The sequence below is a fragment of the Hippocampus zosterae genome, chromosome 19, assembly GCF_025434085.1.
Source record: "Hippocampus zosterae strain Florida chromosome 19, ASM2543408v3, whole genome shotgun sequence".
NCBI classification, from domain to species: domain Eukaryota; kingdom Metazoa; phylum Chordata; class Actinopteri; order Syngnathiformes; family Syngnathidae; genus Hippocampus; species Hippocampus zosterae.
Window position 1 is genome coordinate 5557555 of NC_067469.1, and position 23086 is coordinate 5580640.

The 23086-nt window shown below is 45.1% G+C and overlaps 1 protein-coding gene and 1 long non-coding RNA gene across 2 annotated transcripts; one reads left to right on the forward strand and one right to left on the reverse strand.

Annotated features, from left to right (window-relative positions):
* Nucleotides 1-7559: 7559 nt before the first annotated feature.
* lrfn5b (leucine rich repeat and fibronectin type III domain containing 5b) lies at nt 7560-22219 on the reverse strand. Its single transcript, XM_052053129.1, has 7 exons — nt 22071-22219; nt 13804-14491; nt 13364-13592; nt 12808-12982; nt 10999-11338; nt 9572-9872; nt 7560-9246 (listed from the first exon to the last, which is right to left on the reverse strand). Exons 2-7 carry the CDS (start codon nt 14475-14477, stop codon nt 8551-8553), a joined length of 2415 nt encoding a protein of 804 aa, XP_051909089.1. The 5' UTR covers nt 14478-14491; nt 22071-22219; the 3' UTR covers nt 7560-8550.
* On the forward strand, nt 11184-19821 carry LOC127592432 (uncharacterized). The gene is made up of 3 exons (XR_007960126.1): nt 11184-11328; nt 12629-13026; nt 19599-19821. It is a non-coding gene; the product is annotated as an uncharacterized LOC127592432 (long non-coding RNA).
* Nucleotides 22220-23086: the final 867 nt, after the last annotated feature.

The following is a 23086-nucleotide window of genomic DNA, read 5'->3' on the forward strand; positions in this document are numbered from 1 at the left end:
TGGGAGCTCTCCAAGGTGCTGTTTTACTGTCGCATGTGTCGTGTGAGTCAAATGCAAATCTTTTTAAGTGCCTTTTCATGCATGAATTGTTAGCACATTACATAGACTCATGCACACACATTGGTAGGCAAATCCAGAAATATGTTATGTCACGCATCGAACAGGGACTTGCTGGCATCTAAAGCAAAAGATTCCGAATGACTGACACACACCACTGATGAGAGTTTGTTGCAGTGAACATACCGTGAAATCCAGTCTTGGTGTGTTTCGTGTGACTAATGGTGCCTATAAACAGGTGGTTAAAAAAATAAATATCTGATCATAACAATTTCTACTGTTCATTAGTTCATTATCACTACTACAGCATCATTTTAAGTAGACTTTTTTTGGCCACAAAAGTCTCGAGAAGGACCATATAAAAATGCTAATGCACTTAATTGATCGTGTTGCTAATCTGTGACATATCCAAGACTAATTGACCACTGTACTAATTTTGGACAATTCACTCTTTGTGGCATTTTTGGAATAGGCATTCAGTACATAAACAAAAAACAATACTGGCAATTAAAGAGTTAATATTCTAAAACTCATTTAATGTTTGGTAGTTTTAAGCAGTTTCGCAGTTTTGTCTGCATTTACTGCCGGAAGAATTGAATCATGGAATGTGACTCAAAAAATGTTTACATTATTTGATCATTAATCTAAGTGTTTAGAAAGTGAAATGTTTTAGAGTACAACAAATAAAAAGGAAATTTGATTTAAAAGCCATTATTGCTCAGCCCGTCATTTCCACTGTACCTGAAGTATTAAGATATTTCAATGAAGCAGAATTGTTGTTTTATTGGCGTGACAAGGGCAAAGTAAATGTTCTACTTGTAATGCAGCTGCAGTCTGTCAAGGCTCCAGCAGCTGCTCTCTTTCACACGCTTATTTCATTACAGCTCGTCCTCCCCCCCACCCCCGTCTTTAATCCCGTTGCTATGTGTTTACCTGCGCTGTATTTAGTTTTCGGGAGCCGTCACAGCCGCCGAGCAAGCGCAGGATTTTCTTTCTTTTCATTAGTCTGTCTCCCAGAAACAAGGAAGCAGAGCACCCTCGCATGTGAAGGCGGGATTTTCTACTACAGCGCTTGTGTTGGATTTCATTAAACATTGCAGAGAGGGTGCGTAAAGTGGCAGCAGTTTGATAAATGATTTCCCCTCGTTATACTAATGTGATTCAAAATGAGAGGGATCAAACTTTAGGAATAGGGGTGACCACACTGGTCATATCCTTTTAAAAATATTTATTTTACCCCGGATCGTAACAAGACGAAATTGAGTTAAATCACTTTTTTTTCATTTTCAGTTTTATAGTATGTTTTGCTAAAAAACAAAACAAAACCACATACAATATGTATATATATATATATATATATAAAATATATACTGTATATATATTTGCAGGATAGCAGCCCTCAAGGACCGGAGTTTGACGCCTGTGATTTAAGCATTGATAGCGGTGTACCTAATGAAGTGTCTTTCTTCATGTGTCTGAAGGGCCTAACTCGGTAAGATGTGCGCTTCACTACTCTCTGTCTCAGGTCAATTCTCACAACCTCTGAACCTTATTCAAAATATTTTTTTAAATTGGAAACAAAAAACTTTTTGCGGTGGGTAGCACAGCCAGGGATGTTATTTCCATGCAGAAACATGTTGCCAAGGTAACAGGCAAGACAGTGCGTGTGGGTGCATGTGTGTGTGTGTGCTCACCATAGACAGGTTCTGCGGGCATACGCTGTCGCTTGTTACACATCTGATTGCTGCCTCTGAGTAGTTGAAATTTAAAGGCCGATGTTTTTTTTCCCTCCCTCTGTCACACAACTTGTAATGCATCCGCCGTCGTCTCTGACACACTTCCCTTCCTTTCTGTCTTGTTTGTGCTCATTTGTAGTCGGCATCTCGTCCCTGCCTCTCGATTTGTTTCGCCGTGCCATAATTAAAGTCTCGGAATGAGCTCTGGTGATTTGTAATCCCACAGTGTGACCACTCGCGCTGTGGAGCTTTGACACTGTCTTGTTTTGACAATAATAACCATCCCCAAATCGCTAATTAGGTCATGCGACGACTGAACTGTCTCTGTCACCAGACACACACACACATGCGCGTCTGATAACGTCCTACAAAGAGTGAAATCGTGAAAAATCAGGCTGCTGTTGCCGTCCGTTCTCAAGCACTCTGCCGTTTCCACTCAGCGCGCTGGAATCACACCCTGCTCAACTGTCACCTGTCAATCACATACAATTCTGTCTAGCTTCTTTCTGATGCCCACACATCCCAACGTGTTAGAGCCGTGAATATATATCTGCGTAAAGATTCACGAATATGTCCCACCAAGTCTGACTTGCTCTCTCACCAGCTAACCGGCTTCCAAAGTGAAAGTTGGTTGAAAAATGTCCTATTTTTAATTACTTTGCAATAGAAGACATCATGTACCGGTAATTCAAAAACGGGAAAGGCTGTTTGGATAGCAACAGAATGCAAATGGGTTGGTTCAGTTTCGTCTTCCTGTGTGAACAATAGTGTCTATTTACTCGGGTGATTACAGTTAGCACTGTGTAAATCCTGGAGGGGTTTTGACAATTAAGCCTTGCACACCAAAAGCCATCCATCACCATTTGCTATCTCGTTCTTGTCTAAGCTGATTGCAGAAACATAATTTGTTGTACATGATACGTCATTAGATTATGTAGGCCTACCAAAAAGTTTTTTTTTTTTCTGAACACAACCCCTATTGTGTAACTATGTGCATTCCAGTGATTAGATGATGATATATGATGAGGATGATGGCTTTATTGAGACGAGTTTATCCCACTGTCCATCAATATATACCGCGCATCGACTTCTGTTTTCCTATCTCTCCCATCCAGGCCAAAGCCATCAATCCTGCGTTGACCTTTACGCGGATGAGAAGGTGAGCTGTTACATTTCAAATTCTCCTCCAGCCGAGTTTTACAATTTAGTCCATATTCGAAGTGCAAATACGGCCGCCATATGATCTAAAGGACGTGACTCGCCATTCACAAAAATCACGAGTCACAACTGATATTTTTTTTACGCACGTTTGACAGAGCTGCAGAGCGTACTACTTAACTTTTTGTATAATTTTTTCGTTATGAGATAGTTTTGAATTGAATTGTTTTCTAGGACTTGTCTGGTTTTTTTTTTTGGTATTGAATTGACAAATAGTTTCCTAATAATTTTGTTTAAATTAGCCTCTTAATTACTTAATTTTGATTAACTTAGAGTACGGTGCACCCCTCCAAACTCATGGTTTGGCACCCGCACATTCACATAATAGCTGTTTGTAGAATGGATTTTTTTTTCTCTCTGTTGTCAACGTTTTGGAAATATGCATAATTTTTTGGGGAGGTGGGCTTTATTCCCACATTTCCACCGTTATTTGTGGAAAACACATTGGATGGAAAATTCCATATGTATTGTCGTGTATGTGCCTTTAAGAGGCGGGGTCTGGTTGGGTGTGGCATTTGAGTCTGCTTGTGATTTTCTAGGCGTGAGCTGTAGCCATCTGCAGCTCCTGTGTGAATGTGCTCATTTTGTTTGTGTCGCCTGGTTCTTGTCAGAACGTCCGCTCCAAAGACAGAATTTGTGCCACGTTTGAAAGTAATTTTCATTCATCTTCCCGTTCACTCCCAAGCCTATACGAGATGAGGGCTGATCAAGCGGTAGCAGTAAGGGCTGCTTCCCATGCGTGTTGGCATGTTAGCCTCTCACGCCCCAATTAGTGTGACAGCCGCGTTAAGCGTGACATTCGACAAGCATACTTAGATGAGATCAACGGCGGCAATAAGTAAGATTATCACGCAAAAAAAAAAACAGACTGGATTGGTAATCCTATATGATCCGGATGACGGTATACCCCCCGGCGGGTCTGTCGATTGCTACTTCCTCGCTATGCTGTGATTTAGCATTTGGAAGTGAATCATGACCCCCTTGGCAACTTTCCGTCATTTATTACAAGGATTCTCCAACTCAAGCAATTTTTCCAAGCGGTCGCTCATAATCCTAGTGCCAAATTAACATAATTACTAAATATGATTTAAAAGATGAAGATAAACTTTAAAAGTTTAACAAGGCAACAAAGTCATATATTAATAAATAAAACAGCATTATTTTTGTCATAATGCAATGTAATTTGGACTATATACTCAAAAACTACTTGATTGAAAAATCGCCAGGACGCTTGGTTCAGTTCCTGTAATGTCGATGAACCAATTGAGTCGTTGCTGAGTAAACAAGACAGTCGTCTTGTGAATTGACCATTTCAATTTCCTCTCCCGTTTCTCTCGCAGCCCAGACGGCTGTTTTCCCAGAAACAGGAGTCACATTCACTATTAATGAGCGAGGATGTTCATCGTGGACCCATTTACTCTTCTCAATAATGGATACTCCATCATAATTGGCCATGCATATTTTTTTTTTGCACCGTCACCTCCACCTTGGTGAGGAGACGGAGTGGGGGGCGTTGTTTTGGTGTCCCCCAGGTGCTCTTGGTTGCATTCTCCCAGGAATGGGGAAACCTTAATAAGAGCGCCTGCTGCAGGAAGATAATGAAAAGGCAGCCAGCCAACAGTGCTAAAAGGCGCTTTCGAATTAAGTATTTCTATTACATGGAGGATTCAAATCACCTCTCCGGTTTGTTCTAATAGCTCCGCCGATGTGTTTAAAAATAAAGACGCTGGCGCCGATTGGAGCCATCAGCTCTGTCTGCGATCGTGGTGGCGGCTCGTGTGGCCCCATCAAGAGACTTGTGCCATTCACTTAAAAGTGGCACAAAGAAAATGACACGTCTATGTCGGCAGGAATTGAATTTAATTGGTGGAACAGCGGGCGGCCCGGTAGTCCAGTGGTTAGGACGTCGGCTTCACAGTGCAGAGGTACCGGGTTCGATTCCAGCTCCGGCCTCCCTGTGTGGAGTTTGCATGTTCTCCCCGGGTCTGCGTGGGTTTTCTCCGGGTGCTCCGGTTTCCTCCCACATTCCAAAAACATGCGTGGCAGGCTGATTGAATGCTCTAAATTGTCCCTGGGTGTGAGTGTGAGCGTGGATGGTTGTTCGTTTCTGTGTGCCCTGCGATTGGCTGGCAACCGATTCAGGGTGTCCCCCGCCTACTGCCCGAAGACAGCTGGGATAGGCTCCAGCACCCCCCGCGACCCTAGTGAGGATCAAGCGGCTCGGAAGATGAATGAATGAATGAATGAATGGTGGAACAGCGGCGGTGGGAACGTACTGTCTGATTCAAATTGGAAAGTCGGGAATGAGGGTGTTGGGTGCGGAAACACTAGAAATACCATAATGCCAACCTTGTTCTAAACCTCCTAACGCTACCATTAAAGTCCCGTAAATCGTATTCAGATTTAGATATTTGTTTCAAAACACATTATAAATGTTTAAATGCTGAGATGCTGAAAATATGTGGAAAGACCAAAAATGATGTGATGGTTATTGTCACTTTTAGGAGACTTTAAACCTTACCCCAAACTCCCTAACCTAGGTCTAAAAACACGATGAATCTTACGATCCTAAAATGGGGTGAGTCCAGCCTTTGAAACACAGCATCAGTGGTCTTCCACTTTAGGCTGTTGTCATGGCAATGGTCACTTTATAGTGCGGTCGCGAAGGCCGGCTACTGCTTAGCCAGCTCTGTTGGGCCTCATTGCATTGTTTTTCCTCGCACACAAACTTAGCTGTAGGAATTGCATTTCAGTGGTCACCACGGCAACAACCTGCGGCGGCCGCACCACTCCTGAGTCCAAAGCACACGTATTAATTTATTAGGTTCTCGCGTTCCGATTATTCATTCATCTCATTCAATAATGTGGTTCTTTTATTATTTAAAGAAGACATAAAATTAGTAAATATTTGTATATTGATTTCACTCATCAATTGATGATCAGGCCGATATGTCATTAAAAAAAATCACGTGGGCACAATTAAGGCCAGCATTTGCCAGAGACCCTTTCATTCAGTCTGTTCTTTGCTAGCCTTCCGTCCAAAATCTGTTACTTAAATAAGGTCACCCCCCCCTCCTTCAGTCCTTCATTTGGGGCGGCTGTCCTGATGCTGAGAAGCCTGAGGCTGCAAAAGAAGGATGCGAAAAGATGCTCCTCCTCCTATTTCACATTCCGTCTCATTCCCCGGTGGCCTCTTTTTCCAAGCTCCCCTCCTCGTCCTCCTCCTTCCCTTCACCCGCGCTGTATTTGTTTCGCAAAACCCTCCATCTTTTCCTCGCTCATCCCCCCTGCATGTATTATTTAACGGCACCTCTGGCTTTCTATCAGCAAAGAATGAACCGAGGCTCCGGCCAGGCTCCTTAGCATTTTAATCAGCCCTAATGAGCTCCTGATGCTGAATAAACATGGTAGCAACCAGCTGGCGCGGATAAAAGTGTGATGCTTTGTCGTACATGCGAGGCAGCCCGAGCCCGCGCACCCGTAACGACTGTATTTATTATATCCCCCCCCCGCCCCCCAAGACTCCCTGCTGTGAGAGGCAGAGCACATGTAAGAATCAATCAGAAAGCATCCGGCGACCAAAATATACAAGAGATGAGCTCACGTTCATGTTGTGTCGCGGCTGCCGTCTCGGATCAATGTTAGATAAGCCCCGCACAGATATGCTTAGCTACAGTTCGTGATACAGTCAACTTTGGAAGAGTAAACCAGTCTAACCCGAAACTAAAACCTAATCCAAACCTGTTTTAACACAAAGGACCTCTCAACAACTACATTTCGGTGACCTGTGTTGCAATGTCACAGATGTAAAAGCCACATCATTGACATTATTCCCCATGAGAAAGACAGTTTCAGTTCGATTTTCTTGAACGGATGAATGAAAACCGAGGTTCCTCTGTATTTATTATTTGGGTTCACACCCAAAAAAAAAAAGTACCGGTAGTATAACCCGATAAACCCGATAACCTCGAAACCCGATACAGGGTGGCAGTTTTTCCATCGCACCACATTGGCGTAGGTGCGGTGCTCAATCGCTTGGTGGGAAGAGTCTCCAACTGTAATTCTTTTCCAATGGTCACGTCTTGCCACGTTTTTTTTTTTCTCACAACGCATGTCATCACAAAGCACTGAGTCACGTCATTAGCATGAAGTGAATTGTTGGCACGCTGACATGATGTCGCGCTACTTACATAACAGATGCAGCCGTCCTGCCAACACCCCCCCGCTGTCCAAACCTGAGCCGGATTGACATTGACAGCGGAAAACTGCTACAGGAAAGCAATTTGTAACTTTTTTTTTTTAATAGCAACACAGACATACTGCAATATTGGACATCTCAAGTGAAATTTCCCTTGTATCACTGCTTTATTTATATTGTTAAACATCAAACAAAAAGAACGGCAAAATCAAGAGCCGACACCCCCTCCCAGTACCAAATTGTGCTCATTCCTCTTACAAGTAAATTTACATCAGCGCGATAATACGTTAAGAGACCGGGGGCAGCATGGAAATGTCTTCATTTGTCTGAATCTCATCCCCGCGTAACGTAACCATACCCGGCGGGTCTTGACGTACTTATGTGATAAAAGTGATCCGATCAATTCTAACCAGAGGGCAGTATCAGGCTGAGTCAACTTATGCCACCCCCCCCCCCCCCTCCCAGAAAAGCTGCATTGTGCTCCGTCTGGCATGTAAAAGCACATTCATTATCTCCACACACAGGGAAAAAAAAAAGGTTATTCAGAGGCGAGTCCTCGTCTGTCTTTATCGTGCAGTGTCTGGGTTACCGCATTCGGAATGATGATAAGTAGTCGCCAAATGGAAAGCCGTATGGGAATTTATTCTGTATCCTTGCTCTCTATCTTCAGGTCCATGTATTAGTACGCTCGAGTAAGACAAATCAGCACATTAGTAGAACAACTGCCTCCTACTAGTAATGTGTGCATGACACATGCCTACAAGTTGGGCCCAGTAGTGCTACTGCTGCGGAGCAGTAGTTTACCCCAAAACATTTAATTGCTTTCGAGAATTCCAAAAGTGGCACTAGTGGTGGAAAAACATCCAATAAGACACAGTTGTTCTGCAAGTGCATCCTAGTGAATTGTCTTTGTAAGAGGACGAAGACCGTACTTTCATGTACCTCAAGATTGGTATGAAGGAGATGGAATAAATTCTCAGACAGCTTTATAGAAGCCATTTGAGCATTTATTTGATGTCCTTTCAAACAGCTTTCCAGCGCTGCCTTGAGATATACGCCTTGGAAAGAAAACCTTTGTACAGGAGCTTGTTTTATACTATACATGTTGTGCTTCTCATGGTCCACTTGTGAAGAAAACATCGATTGGTTACAGCGTATAAACCAAAGGCGGGTCCGTACGCCCGCTCATATTTCCATTTGATTTGCGTGGAGGTCCTTCAAGGCCACGACCCTCCCTCTCCTCCAAACGGCCGGACGCTAACGCCAACGACAGGGCAAGGCTGTTCTCCTTCAAGCAGGTCACAAATCCAATTCAGGAAAAATCCGTCGGTAAACTCCGAATCATAAGGTGCTCTCCAGGAGCCACTCGGAGCGGGACAGCTTGTCGCGGGCCCGTTGAATGTTTGCGGTGTTGAGCATCTGCGGTAGCTCGCCACTCATGGACAGGCTTCGCTTGGAGCGCAGGCTGGTGCCCGTTTTGGTGTAGCCCACGTATAAGCGCTCCCGGCACGAATCCGCGTTGAGGGAGTGTCTGCGGTTGAATCTGACGGCCCCCGCGGGCACGGTCATGTACTGCCGAGGGGCCTGGCGTGCACGCGGCACCCTGCTGGGAGCTGCAGTCCATTTGGGAGCTTGGGCACGGGATACCACAAGTGGCACCTTCGCCGCTGAGGAGTTATTGCGGTTGACGTTGTTGAGTTCGACGTTCTCTTGCATCTCGGCTCGCCGGACGTCGGACGGTTTTGACGGGGCCATCGGGCGCCTCACCGTTGGGGAGGCCGGGTGCCAACTATGGCTGGCGGCCGAGGTCGACACAGTGCAGTCGGGCAGTGAGGGTTTGCCGGTGCCGGAGTTGGCGGCGGTGATTGCGACGGGCACTCGCTGCTTGGCCGGCTCCAGGGGCGGGAGGGCGACTCGAAGGCAGTCCTTGTCGTTCTTCTCAGGATGTAGGACCTGCTTGGACAGAGACTTGGGGAGTCCACAGCCTTGAAGTTGCCCATCGCTGCTCAGGGAACGAATGTCGCCCATCTCCAGAGTCTGTTGGAAAAAGGGTTCAATGTCTTTGTACATGGCTTTATGTTCACTCTGTTGCTTTTAGAGAAATGGCACCGCCACATAGATGTTAATTAGCCTTAGCATGAAGGTAGGAACTGAAAGACTCAGCTACGTGCTTGTTTTATATACACAAACTCTCATTGTCAAGTTTTTTTTAATGCTTAGATTGACATTAAATTTAAACTAACATTTATTTTTAAAGCATTTACTGTTTCTATTGTGGCAGTGGCCCTACTGAAAGATGGATTATGTTCCCACTGAAAGGCCTCGGTACAAAATACATTGCCCGCTACTGCGCTAGACTAACCTTATCTGCGTCTCCCTGATTGCACACTCTGTAGCGGACAATGAGGAAGACGATAAACGCCAGCACCGAGGCCACGATAATCCCTCCAATGATGACCACGATGGTCCCACCCAGGAACTGGGACTGCATGAAATGGCACCTCAGGTACTGCGGATCGGTGGTGAAGTGGATGCAGCCGATGACCCGTGTGGCGGTCAGTGAAGTGACCTGGTCGTCGTAGATGGCCAGCACGCAGAGGTCATATTGCGTCCCCGCCGCCAGGTTGTTGACCAGGATGCTTTCGCTGGTGGGCGGGATCATTCTGGGAAGATGCGGACGGGACACGGTACGGCATGCGGCCAACATACATTTACAGTATCCTTTATCTTATTCGCGTGTGTGAATGTGTTTATATAAATTGAGAAATTATCATACATAAATTCAGCATTCTGTACATCTCAACGGGTTATTTTGCTAATATTTACTCATCTGGTAATGACCTCTCCCATCTGTCCTGTTTCAAAATTAAACGCCAATCAAATTTGCCGACCCCTGGATTAGTGCTTCATCAGATTATGCAGTTGATTGTTGGGATGCTGACATCCAGCCATCCGAGACATGCCCGCCTTTCATCGTTGGTGACGTTTGATTCATTCTAGGCGGCGTCTTTTGTGATGAAACGTTCAGTACGCCATGCTATCTTTTTCCTGCATTGCAGCTCAACACGATTTTGACTGCATCGTTTTTGTCCCAGTCCATCCCATCATGTCCTTGTAATGATGAGCATCTAAGTAGAGAATAAACTAGATGAAAGACGCATGGGATGCTTTTTTTTTTTTGCGCCAAACGCCGGCCGGGCTGACGGTGCTTTCATCTTCAGCTTAGTGCTGACATTTGTTATTTTTGATTTTGTTGATTAAGCATTATCACGGCGGTAAATGGTACACTCCGGCAAAAGGGGATTCGGAGTTGAAGGAGAAGTAGGATGCGGTGCATTAGGACTCCTGATTGGATTGGATTAATGGACACCGCAAATAATCACAAAGACAGTCCAGTCCTGCCGGGGGGGGGGGGGGGGTGCGGGGCGACGAATTCCCTGAGGAATTTCGGTGTCCTGAGTTGGTAAAACAAGCGGTGTGACACGCTTGATCATGTGGTTGAGGTCATCTTATATTTTGCAAGTTTGTAATTTTACAATATTCTTGAAAACTAAAATTCAGTTCAGATTCAGGTTTTCTGATTTTATTGCAATGTTCCTAAAAAGGAATATTTTTTTTTTATTTTCATTTAATATTTCTGTCATTTTCTGGTCTACTTTTTTTCTCATTCAGATTTTCTATCATAGAAATTCTTTCTTTCAAGGAAGTGTACCACTACAGCAGCAGAGATGCTCACTACTAGACCGCCGTGTTGACCCTGGTTTTGAAATGTCTACTCTTAATCCTCACCTGTACACGAGCGAGTCATCGTAGGTCCCGTTGTACTGGATCTGGAACATACGGATGCCCGGAATGTTCCTTTGGAAATTGAAGTGGACCACAGCCGAGGTTGACGTGGCCTCGGCTATGACCACCTTCTTCTCCAGGCCCGTCTTGGTGTTCCCGAGGGGCACGCCGCCGCCCAGACCCTCCGCCCCCGTCTTAGTCACAGTGGCGATGTCCGAAGACCCCGGGTCAGGCTCTTGCTCGACGGCTGTGTTGTTGGTGATGTGAGGCAGCTTAGCGATGACCAGGTCGACCTTCTGCTGGGCTTCACCGGCCGGGTTGGAGGCCACGCAGGTGAAAGAACCTAGACATAGATCATATCATTTGATGAGTGCACTTGTTTGTTTTGTTTTTTGTTGCTTTTTTTTCCCCTCACAATCAAGTTTTTTAAAAATGTTAATTTGCAAAAAATGACATAAATGTATCTATTGTTGATTAATTGTATTTATTGATAACTGGATAATTAGATATTGTAAAATATTTAAAAATTGCATATGCTATACATGATTTAAAATTCACGTAATATAATGGACATTATAATTAAATAATAATTATTCTGGCTGCATTTATTTTGTTGGTAAGAAATCTTTCAAGTAACGTTTCAAGTTAAGATTAATTGTTCTACTATAAAAAAATTGTAGGTTTAACATTTAACATTTTTTTAACAAATACAATTGCTGGTTAATATTTAAAAAAAACACTATTACTCATTATGATTAGAATAATCAATTTTCTTACATCCACATTTAACCCCGCTTCCCATACACAAATGACCCGGCCTGTCTGTCCATTTTGAAAATGAGCACCCACGTTTTCCCGCCACTGAAACAAATCCAAGGATAGGCGTGTATTTAAAACAACACCGTTTAAGTCAATTACGCCTACATTTAAACCTATTTACAGTAAGCTTCATTTAGCACAAACACAAAAAAAGGTTGAGCATTACAAAGGTAATAAAAAGCCGTGCAGCACTTGTTAAACGGACTATTTAATGGTGCTACATCTCAAACGCTAAATGTAAGAACACTGAGGAGCAAGTCCATAAATATTTTTAGTCTGTCTTCTTTAATGCATGGTTACACTTTTTTTCCCGACTGAATAAACAAAAGAAGGCACAGCGTGTGACTTTCACAGGTAGGTTGACGAACTCTTTTGCCAGTTACTTTTTCTCATCCAGCTGGAAATATCCCCAAATATCCACAGGTTGTTCAAATTTGTTTTAAATCGACAAAGATATGATGTGTTGCTGAGTTTCCCGGGTGTATTTACATGTTAACTATTCTTTGCCGCACTAACAAAGAGACAGAACGGTAGCCTACCTGTGGCGGTACTCCAAATGGAAGAAACATTTGTTTTATCGTCCAATTCCAAATATTGAATGCCGCTTAAACACCCTTTAAGCGGTTTTACCACATAAACAACCAAGGTTCCACGTGTACATGAGTATATTATTCTTATCAACAAGCTGGGAAGGAACCAAAACGTAGCAAGCCTATGACGTGATTTGGAAGGGAATTAAAAAAATAAAAAATCCATCAAAATCTTGAAATTTTACAACATGAACAATTAAGATGTCTTTTTTTTCCCCCAACAGGTGTACTATTCTTGTCTGGAATGATATCAAGGGAAGCTATAAGGTAGGTAATCTGTGGCAAGCTGGGCTTTTACATTTAGTCCGGAAAACAAATGTTCTTTTTGTCATCCAACTCAAAATATTTTAACTTAACTTACTTGTAACTTAATGATCTAACCTGGTGGATACTCCAAACCAACCTGAGTCCTTGACGGTGCTGATGTGGATATCTAGCGTGCCATCGCTGTGCACGGAGGCTCTGGAAGAGTTTGACATTAGGCGTCCGTCAGGGGCTATCCAGTGGATGATGGGGTCCGGGTCCCCCCGAGCCTTACAACGTAGTGTCACGCTCTGACCCTCCAGGGCCCGCAGCTCCTGCAACAACAACAACAACAACACCGGACTGATATATTGACCAGGTTCGGGCTTTTACAGCTCTGCTCCCTGTGAATGTAATCGACTATTGATCATAGTTGCCACGTTGAATTATCGCAGCGGCGAGGCTGTCGATACAGCGGCAAACATGCGTGAACGATAAAAACATTCAGTGATTTAAAAGAGGTGAGATACGGCTGTCATTTGCGCCACGCTGTCTCGATTGGATCGTTTTATTTTTTTCTAGACCTCATTGCTCTAATGGCGTATGTATCACAATCTGCAGATAGCTTACTAGTTGTAAAAGTCTGCCAGCCAAATGTGAGGCCAAAGCGAAATAATTGAGAGGGTTTTTTTTTTTGGGAGGCGGGGGGTCCACACCTGAGAGTGTCTAGTGATGAGAGGAGGCTCGCACAGGAACTCCTCTTCCGACACAGTCCAGAAATAGCGTCCGGCGAGGTGTTGAGGCGAGGCGCAGGTCTCCAGGTCGTCCTCGCGCCGCAACCTCCGCAGCCAGAGCAGCTCGCAATTGCACCGCAGCGGATTCCCGCCAAAGCTCAATGCGAACAAAGTGGGCCCCATGATTCCCGAAGTGGCTAGGACCCCAGCTCTTTGAAAAACCGAAGAGATGAGGGACTTCAGTTACATGACTGGACTCAAGTTTAATACTTAAGATGCTTTTAGGACTTGGGACTTTCTTGGATAAAACCTGTGCAAGACTTGACCGGATTTGGCTTTGTATTCATGACTTGTGTTTGATATATAATAATAATAATAATAATACATTGTCATAAGACTTGAGACTTATGGCATTCACTCACCTCTGGAAAATGGGGTCCGGGGGCAGCTTCTGGAGCTTGTTGGAGGTCACGTCCAGCCTCTTAAGCTTCTGTAGACCCGAGAAGGTACCCTCTGGGATGTAGCTGAGCATGTTGTGGTCCAGGTTGAGGGTGTGGAGGCTGGACATTCTCTGAATGGCCACCCAGGGCACGCTCTCCAGGTTGTTGTAGGACAGGTCCAGTTCCTCCAGGGCCGTCAGGTCATTGAAGGCGCCGATCTGAACGTGCGTGAGCTGGTTGTTGTTCAGGATGAGGTGGTGCAGCTTCGACATGCCGCTGAAGGTGTCGTTGGTGATGCGCGTCAAGCGGTTGCTGTCCAAGTGGAGCGCCCGCAGGTTCTCCAGGTCCTTAAAGGCATGCGGCACGATGGTCCCGATGGTATTGCGGGAAAGCGTCAGGTCCACCAGCTTGGTCATGTTGGCAAAGTCCTTGCGCTTGATGCTGGTGACAAAGTTGTCCCCCAGGCGCATTTCCACCGTGTGCCGGTCGATATTGGGGGGCACGAAGAGCAGCCCCTTTTTATCGCACAGTGTGGCCAAATTGGGGTTGAGCACTTGGCAAATGCAACGCTTGGGGCAGACTTGAACCTTGTGGGCCTTTACAGTCACACAGAGGACCATCAGATAAAACAGCAGGGCCTCCATTGGACTTGTCATTCACCTGGTTACACCTGCGAAGATAAGGTAGAGAGAAACGCAGATAGAAGGGAAATGGTTTATCGAGCGGAGACTGCGCAGCGCTGTCATCGCTATTAAACGTTCATTTGTCTTGCTGGGGGAATTCGCTCCCTTCAAGACGGGGAGGGATGCTTTTGAGGCCAAAGCGCTTTACAACTAGGTTGTAAATAGAATCATTGGCTCAGCACTCTGTCCAAATTGTAAGCGGGGGGGTCAACAAACAATGAATGCCGTGAAAATTAGACGTGGGACTAATGAGTCACCTGCAGACTTCAGAGGCCTGCGTGACTGTTTTGTGTTGTGTGTGTTTTTGGAGTCGTTTAAGGCATTTTTTTAAACCTTTATGCTACCCAGTAGTTGGTTGCATGGTCGTCAATATGTACGAGCAACATTCTAATATTTGCTCCATTAAATTATATTCATTGATTCCTAAGAATCTGTTATTTTTATTTTGTAGCGTTTTACTCGGCGGTACTGCTTCCAATCCATGCCTCCAGTGCATTTCATTCAGAAAAAGAGATTGCGTTGACAGGCATTTTGAAAGGGGCTTATGTCTCAAAGTCAACTTGAGAAACGCCAATGCCGCCTTTCTGATTCGCTAATGCCGCCGCTTTTATGTTTGCGTACACGGGGATGAAAGTCTGAAGTGTCCATCCGAGGCCCTGATCAGAATTAGATGCTTATCCCCCAGGATCATGTGGCCAAAAAGGATTGGGATCATTGGGCCCAGTGGCTATGCAATGATGCGCTATGCCTTGCCATTGATTTTTTTTTTCTTCTCTCGACTCTTATTTATAACTCACTTGTGAGATGGAGGATAACGAGAGACCCATTTGATGAATCCCTCGGCCTTGTCACAGGAGATCGAGAGTAAAGTGGAAATCTTATAGCGACTGTCAAGAATTGGAATTTTGAGTCATTTTTCTGTCTTGTATTCCGCCAAAGTGAAAACCAATCCAATCAAATGCTGACAACAAGTGATCCCCAGTCCCATAACCGCAGTAAAAAAAAAAATCTACCGGCTAACCTTTAGATACAGATGAGAAAGGTCAGGTTTATGGTTATGGCTGGGCGGTTTACTCGTAATGCCTCCGTTGTCGGCAATGCGTCCTGACAGCGTGGATAAAAGTCTGGCCTCAGCACGGAGCCCCTCCAAATGAATCCTGCCGTGATTGCGGAAGCCACCGTGTGTCGAATAACCTCGATAGTCGGCGAAGGAAGGAAACCATCAGACAGCGCGGTGACGTTTCGGGAGGGGTCAGCGGCGACGGTTATGCTTTGACAGGCGAGGAAAATGCGGGACAGAAGGAGGTCAGGTTTGAAATGCGCCATGAAGATGATGATCAGGAAGAAATGATATTGTCGCAGTGAGCCTGCTGGGTATGACATATCTTATGAGTACTGCTGATCAAGATGCAGCGAGCAGACACCCTCGCAGAGTCCCACACGGAATTAATCATGACGTGCGAATGTTGAGACATGCTGTCATGGAGCCGAAAAGAGAAAGCTTGAAATGTCTTTGAGTTCGTGTTTCCAGAAATCGCAATACGCTTTACACTCCTTTCATTTATTTGTCTTTGGATCACAACAGCCGCACTCTGTCTTAAGTAGAACCATTGTCGAGACCCTAAGTAGACTCTCATAAAAGTAAAAGTACAACGTCTAGTCCTTTACTTTAGATCCTTGTAAAGTGGAAATACTGCAAACGTCTTCTGAATTTTTCAAGTGTACAAAATGAGGCCTCGAGATCGTGAAAAATCAAGCTGTTCCCTCTGCCCTCAGAACAGAGCATGTTCGCCGAATGCGCTGAAACTACTGACCGCTTAATTGCCAACTGTCAATCAAAAAGCACTTCTACAGCATTGGAAAAATATCTACACATGACTGACTACGTGAAGTATCCACAAAAATGCGTACGCTAAAACTCCGCTGGTTGGAATATATGCCACTTGATATGGATGCAGGGCTTTTCCACACTGTGACAACGAGGCACTCCAAAGCAGCCACCTCAGCCAGACACTCGTGTCCAAGCGGTCGTGTTGGAGATTTTTTATCCTTCTCTTCTATCCACAACATGTGTGCACTCACAGCTGACAAGGCAGTCTAAATTGGCCACGTCAGCAAGCTATCCAAGGGGAAGATCATTCTCAGGGTGGAGGCATCGCTCACCGGTTAACTCGGAGGTATTGAACTAGTAGATGTTGATGACAATCTGGGGTATCGAAGATGACTATTTAAGTTCACCTCAAGGAGGATTTGAGGTCTGTGTATTCATTTGAATAAGGCCCGGATGTGTATAGGTTTATGGTGAGATGGATCTAAGGTGCTTATGAACTTGTTAATCAACCGCTAATGACTACACTGACAATGATGAGATATACGGGGTGCCGTTTTTAACGAGGATGTGAGGCGTATATGTTCTCGTTAATGTGAAGCCAAAGGTGTGCATGTTGTTTTTCATGAAGATCCGAGACGGATACGTTCATGCTGATGAGGCTCTGAGGCGCAGTTCCACCTTGTGAACTGCTCTGAGGCTGACTGGCAGGACTTCTGTTGATGTCCAACGAGGCAGAAACGACCTGCAACTTCCATGCTCAAATTGCGCTCAAGACGTGATATTGATTTACTGTGGAGAGGTTGAGCCTTCCTCCCTCTCTCTCTCTCTCTCGCTCTCTCGTTGCACCTTCCTGTGGAAAACTTAGCTGAACGTGACGTGAATAGTTACCACTAATCCCCGGCGAAACAGGACAAGCGATATCCACCACCGTATCCACTAATTTGCATTTAATTACCGGCGCTCCGCTGGGATTTGCATAACAGGTTGCTCTCATCAGGTATACCAACAAATAAGCAGATAATCAATCAACGTGTTCATCAATCACGCTCTTCCTCTTTGAAATGTCACACCGCCAACGTGAAGTCATTATCCTGCACGTTGGGTGCGCTCATTTCTCTCTGGATAAGCTTGGGGAGTGGTGGGGGCCAAAAGTGAACACTGACCATCATCTCCTGCCCAGTCAATCACATGTTGCTTTACTACCTCCCAGATTGTTTTTGCGCCCCCCCGGCATACACAACAGACTGACAGCGCTCGCCCACACGTGCACTCCGGTGGGTGGATCGCTGCTTAATAGAGGCAGCTCGCCACACATTGCACCCCCCACCCCCCCTGCCCCACCAATCTATGGAAACAGGCGACTGCAGCATCGCTGCGCTGTACAGTAGCGGAGGATATCGATGCTTGACTCGCCTTGCGACTGCTTTGCACAGGGGAAATGTTTTCCGATGATACGAGAAAGCCTCGGCAAGCCCACATCCAATCAGGGAATCATGGGAAGGTCAAACAAGGCAAATGAGATTGCCCACAGGAAGCTAAAACCAGGCCTACACAATCTGTTCAATATTTCCAATCGCAACCGCACATCCCTGGAAGAATGACTCTGACTCAATCTTTTAGATTGTTTTTATCGCTCCGTTTATACCTCACTGAATACATTTGATCATAATCTAATCATCTTTTAAAGACATCCGATAATCTGTTTTTAGATGACTTTGATTGGAATGGAGAGAAATTGCTAAGATTTGGAGCAATTATCAATATGTGTGTACCCCAACACAACAGGGGGGGGATCACTCAGGATAATCCTTTTGAGACATTTGATAATCCGGCCTTTGCTGACTCGGAAATGCTCACATTTGTCTCCGTGCGTATCCCACTTGAGCAAAACGAAACAAGATATGCGATGTGGCTGGAAAATGGCTGCAGCAAAAGCAGTTTATGAAAGTGACCCGCCGTGGATGCCGCAACGTCTGCCTCACTAGCGCTTCTGTATGCGCCGTGCGGCTCCTCTGAACGTGATAACTCTTTGGTGACAGCGACGACGCCATGGCAACACAGAAAAAAAACGTCACGCTGAGGGGAGCGTGAAGGGGGAGGTGAGATGCAATCAGGAGAGTTGAAGGGGTCGGCGGCGGGGAGGGGGGCGGCTCATTTTCAAGATCACCTAACGACATTTACAACAAAGAATCCCCAAAGGAGAGAGAGAGAGAGAGAGCACCCGGACAATTTAGTCACGGATAACAAATGAGGTTCTGCTTTAAAGCCCCCGAAAATTGTCAGGGTGCTATTACTTGCTAATGGTGAGAGACAGCCATTGACACTAATGCTCCTGATGCTCTCACTGCATCAATTTCTGATTGTTAGCTGGCCAAGCCTGCAGGTATTGTTTTGAACGCCTTTGGCAGGATTAGCCTACAAAAAAAAAATACACAAAGAAAGAAACACAAAAGCAACTGAGCAAAAAATAATACATTACCGTGGAAATGTCTAAACTGTTGGCACATTTGCCAAGAAAGAATGCATTCAAATGATGGATATCTGAATAAATAAAGCCATGCCTTGAAATATGCGTTCCATGACCACGTGTATCTCAAGTCGTCTTTCCCCATTAAAATAAATGTAAATGCAACAAATCCATTCCAGCCCCCCTAAAAAAAAAAAAAACCCGCAAAATTCATTTTAAACTTTTTTTTCTTCCGAAATGAGATCAGCTTTATTATTACACCACAGGGTGCAAGGAAATGGAATAGACTGCACGCACTCTGCGGCCTCACACACGCAAACTTTTCAAAGTGACACTTTTTTTTTTTTTGTGTAAAAACAACAGAGAAAGGAATCTGCCTGGTGAGCTTGTCGTGCTGTTACATGAGTGTAGACACAGAAAATTAATTTAACACACTTTCCCCGTGGCAGAATTGGCCATAATTTGGGTTATTTTATTATTTAGATTTATTGTGTTGTTACCTCAGTTAAAGTGATATTGTGGGGCATGAAATTGCACATTACCATTTTATATTTTTGGGCTAGATGACATACATGCTTTGATTACAAATCCTAAATCAGGTACATGATTCAGTTTTCAGTCATTGCTCCTACTTATTTTTACTGGACTACTTTTTACTGGTACTCGAGTCATCTTATTCAAAAGTGACTCGAGTACAATGTGCGGCTACTTTACCCATCCGTCTTTGATTGCAATGATATGCTGCTATGCCACACAATACTCTTGGTATAGATTTTTTTTTCTCTCTGTTTTTCAGGCGGGGGGTGGCATCTCAAATGCAATTTCAGAGGCTAATGCAATTTCTCTGCTTGGACTGGATGTCAAGATCTCAACCCGTGTGGGTTGAGCATCGCACTGAGATGACCCTGTTGAATCAAGAGAAGTACTGTTCATCAGCATCTACAAGTCTCTCCTGCCATTTTGCAAGTGTTTTCCTTCGCGCGGCATCAGAGCGGGAAGCAAAAGTCAGGATAGGATGGTGAGGAGCAAACCGACACGCAACCTTCCTCATATTTTCCGACGTCTAGCTGTCTAGAACAGGCAGGAGATGCAGCTCAAATACTCATCAGCATTCCGCCGCCGCTCTTGTGCGATCGCACCCCTGATGTGCGGGGAGGGGGCTTATGACCTGGGATTTTCTCTCACAGAAACCTTGGAAAGCACTGTGGAATATCAATATGAGATGTGCGTTCTCATCCGTCCTTTTAATTCCTTGCCGGCGCGCTACACGGACTATTTTATGTATAGGAGTGAAAGAAAAATAAGTTCAATCCCTTCCCACGTTGCATGCAGACAAAACCCCGCGACAACCCACTTTGTTGCGTTTTGCGGCGGAATGAGGACGAGCTCAATTGAAAGTGAGCACAAAACATTCTTCTTAAAGTAGAGAGAAGTGTTTTTTAATCAGGCAAACTAGATCGAATATTGTAATATTGTGCTTAATAAAAACTAATGAAACAGAATCCAAAGAATTAAACTGTTTATGCCTCATGAATAAGTGCCAACCTTTGCCATCTGGAGGCAGTATAGAACTGGACAGTCACGGAGACACAAATTACAAAGAATAGCACTTGTACTAAGAGTTATATGCCTGTGAGTATAGTGGTGTGCTTGTTTTTCCAAAGGAAAAAAAAATCAGAATGACAGCTCCAATGTGGAAAAACGCATAAGGCAGGTAGGTCACTTGTACCTCAAGGCGTCAATGTATGTAAGATTGCCACGGAAGCTCTTCACAGCCCTTGACAGATTTTTCAATTTGATTTAGGTTTTGTGGCTGACAGTTGCTGCTGATCCTGCGTCATCAGTGGGTGAATGAGGTATCGGTGTTAAGCGTTTTGCGTTTCGAAGGTAGAAAGGTGCTATACAAGTGAAAGTCAATTTAGCATTTAGCATTTACCTGTCTGCATGTGAAGCGTGAAGCGCTGGGGGGTGGGGGGCATATGGTAGGCCCGCACTGAGGACTCAAATGATGCCCGCAGGCGCTTGGGAATAATAAACCACACGATGACTTACACTTGACATGAGGCAAGGAGACGCCAGGCTTAATTTATGTAAAAATATGATGAGCCATGTTGATTACCGTGTTTCCTCAGACAGTGACCTAACAGATGCAAAGCCCCAATTAGTGGCCGGATGCATCCACACAGCACCTCTACCAGGGAAGGAAATGACTCATAACTAATTACCTCTGTTGCTTACCAAAACAGCGCCACCTACCAAACCACATAAACAGAGTTGCCTGCATAGGAAGGTGATTTGAGATGGGATTTTTAAGAAAGATTAGCATCCCAGTGCTTATAAATTTGTCCTCATTTTAATGATTTTGTCTTCTCCAAAATCTTTTTTTCTGTCCCCATTACATTTTAAAATTTACTCGTGCATCCATTTAAATTTTTTTTCCACCTTGTGTTCCCCGTGGTGGTCATTTTTGCTTTGTTTTAGCTTTCCGGTTTTGACTGTTGAGTCGGTATGGATTAAGTTGCTCACCAAAACACCAGCTCATCACAAAGCATCTCCACAGTGTGGAGCAGGTTGTAAAAGGGTCACCTGCATAGTAAAGATGATATACAGTATGTGGTGTCAGTAATTAGCATCCCAGTAGATTCGGATTCACTTCTTTCATTCATTCATTTCTCAGATTCTTTTACTGCATTTCTCTACGTGAGTCCTTTTTAAAAATTTCGTTGCAAACTCCACCTGCTCTTGACGCGCACAAAAAGGCCTCCTCACACTCTGCAGTTGACTAAACTCTGCCCAGCCCTTTGGATCATTTTGTTTTTAGAACCCCATCAAAGCCCCTTCTCTATATTTTGGATGAACGTTCTCCAGACAGTTTTTAGAAGCCTGGCACATGCCTCGCCAGGTGTGAACATTAACACTCGCTTCACCCGGGTTAGACGCCAGCACGCCTTGTGACTGAGGTGTCATTTGCATATCATCTCGGCTTCAAATCGCTTGACGGTCCCAACAGAAAGGGGAAGCTTCATCAGTAGCGGCTATCGGCGCATCCTCGGGGGGGCCAGAGGCAATAAAGCACTCATCGCGGCAGACATATCTGAAATATGGCCCAGTGTTCGCAACTGATCACCTATGTGGGAAAAACTAAAATACTTTTTTTTTCCTGACCTTGCAGGAGTGCTGCATGCAAGTACACACCTCACGTCAATTACACACCGCCCCTACCCCATCACAAGAGTTGATTGACATCTACGGGGAGATTTCCTTTTACCTTGCGGAGGACACATCCAGCCCCACAGTCAAAGGGAGAAGACCAGCATCTCCGTCTCGGAAGGAGGTAAGAAATGGCAGCGGATTAATGCAGGTGTCCCGCACACGTTCGCCTGGCTTCCGCTAACATGTGGCCAGCCTTGGCAGCCCCGTCGATGCCCTTCAAGGAGGAAGGAAGAACAGGAGATCCGCCACGCCGGGGAGGAGTGAGCATTGCTCGGGGGAAGGCAGCCTCACCTCCTCCTCAAAAAAAAAGAGTGAGATAGAAATAGATGGAGAGTGAGAGAGAAGACGAGGATGGAGGCTGCTTTTTTGAACAGCCGCCGTGAATGACTGCGGCCAGATGTTCGTATAATTCCTCTCTCGTCTCCGCTCTCTCTCTTAATCCAGATTGCCTGCTAGTTTGCCGCCGTCATACATCCGTGCAGACACACGGCGCGCACACACACACACACACACTTCCTCTCGCTGGCCGGTTCCACTGGCGCTTGTGTTCGGAATTGCAATGGCGGCTGCACAGAGAGCGTTTGTTTGCGCGGACAGATGCAACGCACACTCACACATACATGAGCCCTGCCTGCCGGCCCGCTGCTCTCACGGGCCCAGCGTCATCATTTATTCATGCACATGCAGATAGAGAGCTAGAGAGAGAGAATGCATGCGCGACAGAATGCAGCATGCACCACTTTCTCCTTTCCAAAAAGATACGGATTTGGGAGCGAAACTCATTCAGCCCTCCACACCTGTTCGGCTGACCAACAAAAAATTGGGTGGACCCGTCTATCATGACAGGAAAAAGTCTCAAGGTCCCGTCTTTGAAAGTGACAAGAAGTCAGCCATTTTGGTATGGAGCGGTAAATTCCAGGCTTTGACGAACGCCTGCGATAGGGTAATGGCCCCAAATAGGAAGCAGGTGTCTCAGACAGATGGGCAGCGGTCGATTGCGAAGCTGTAATGTTTAATTAGTTTAGGGATAGACCTAAACGAAGAGGATGTGATGAAATATATCTTGGTGCT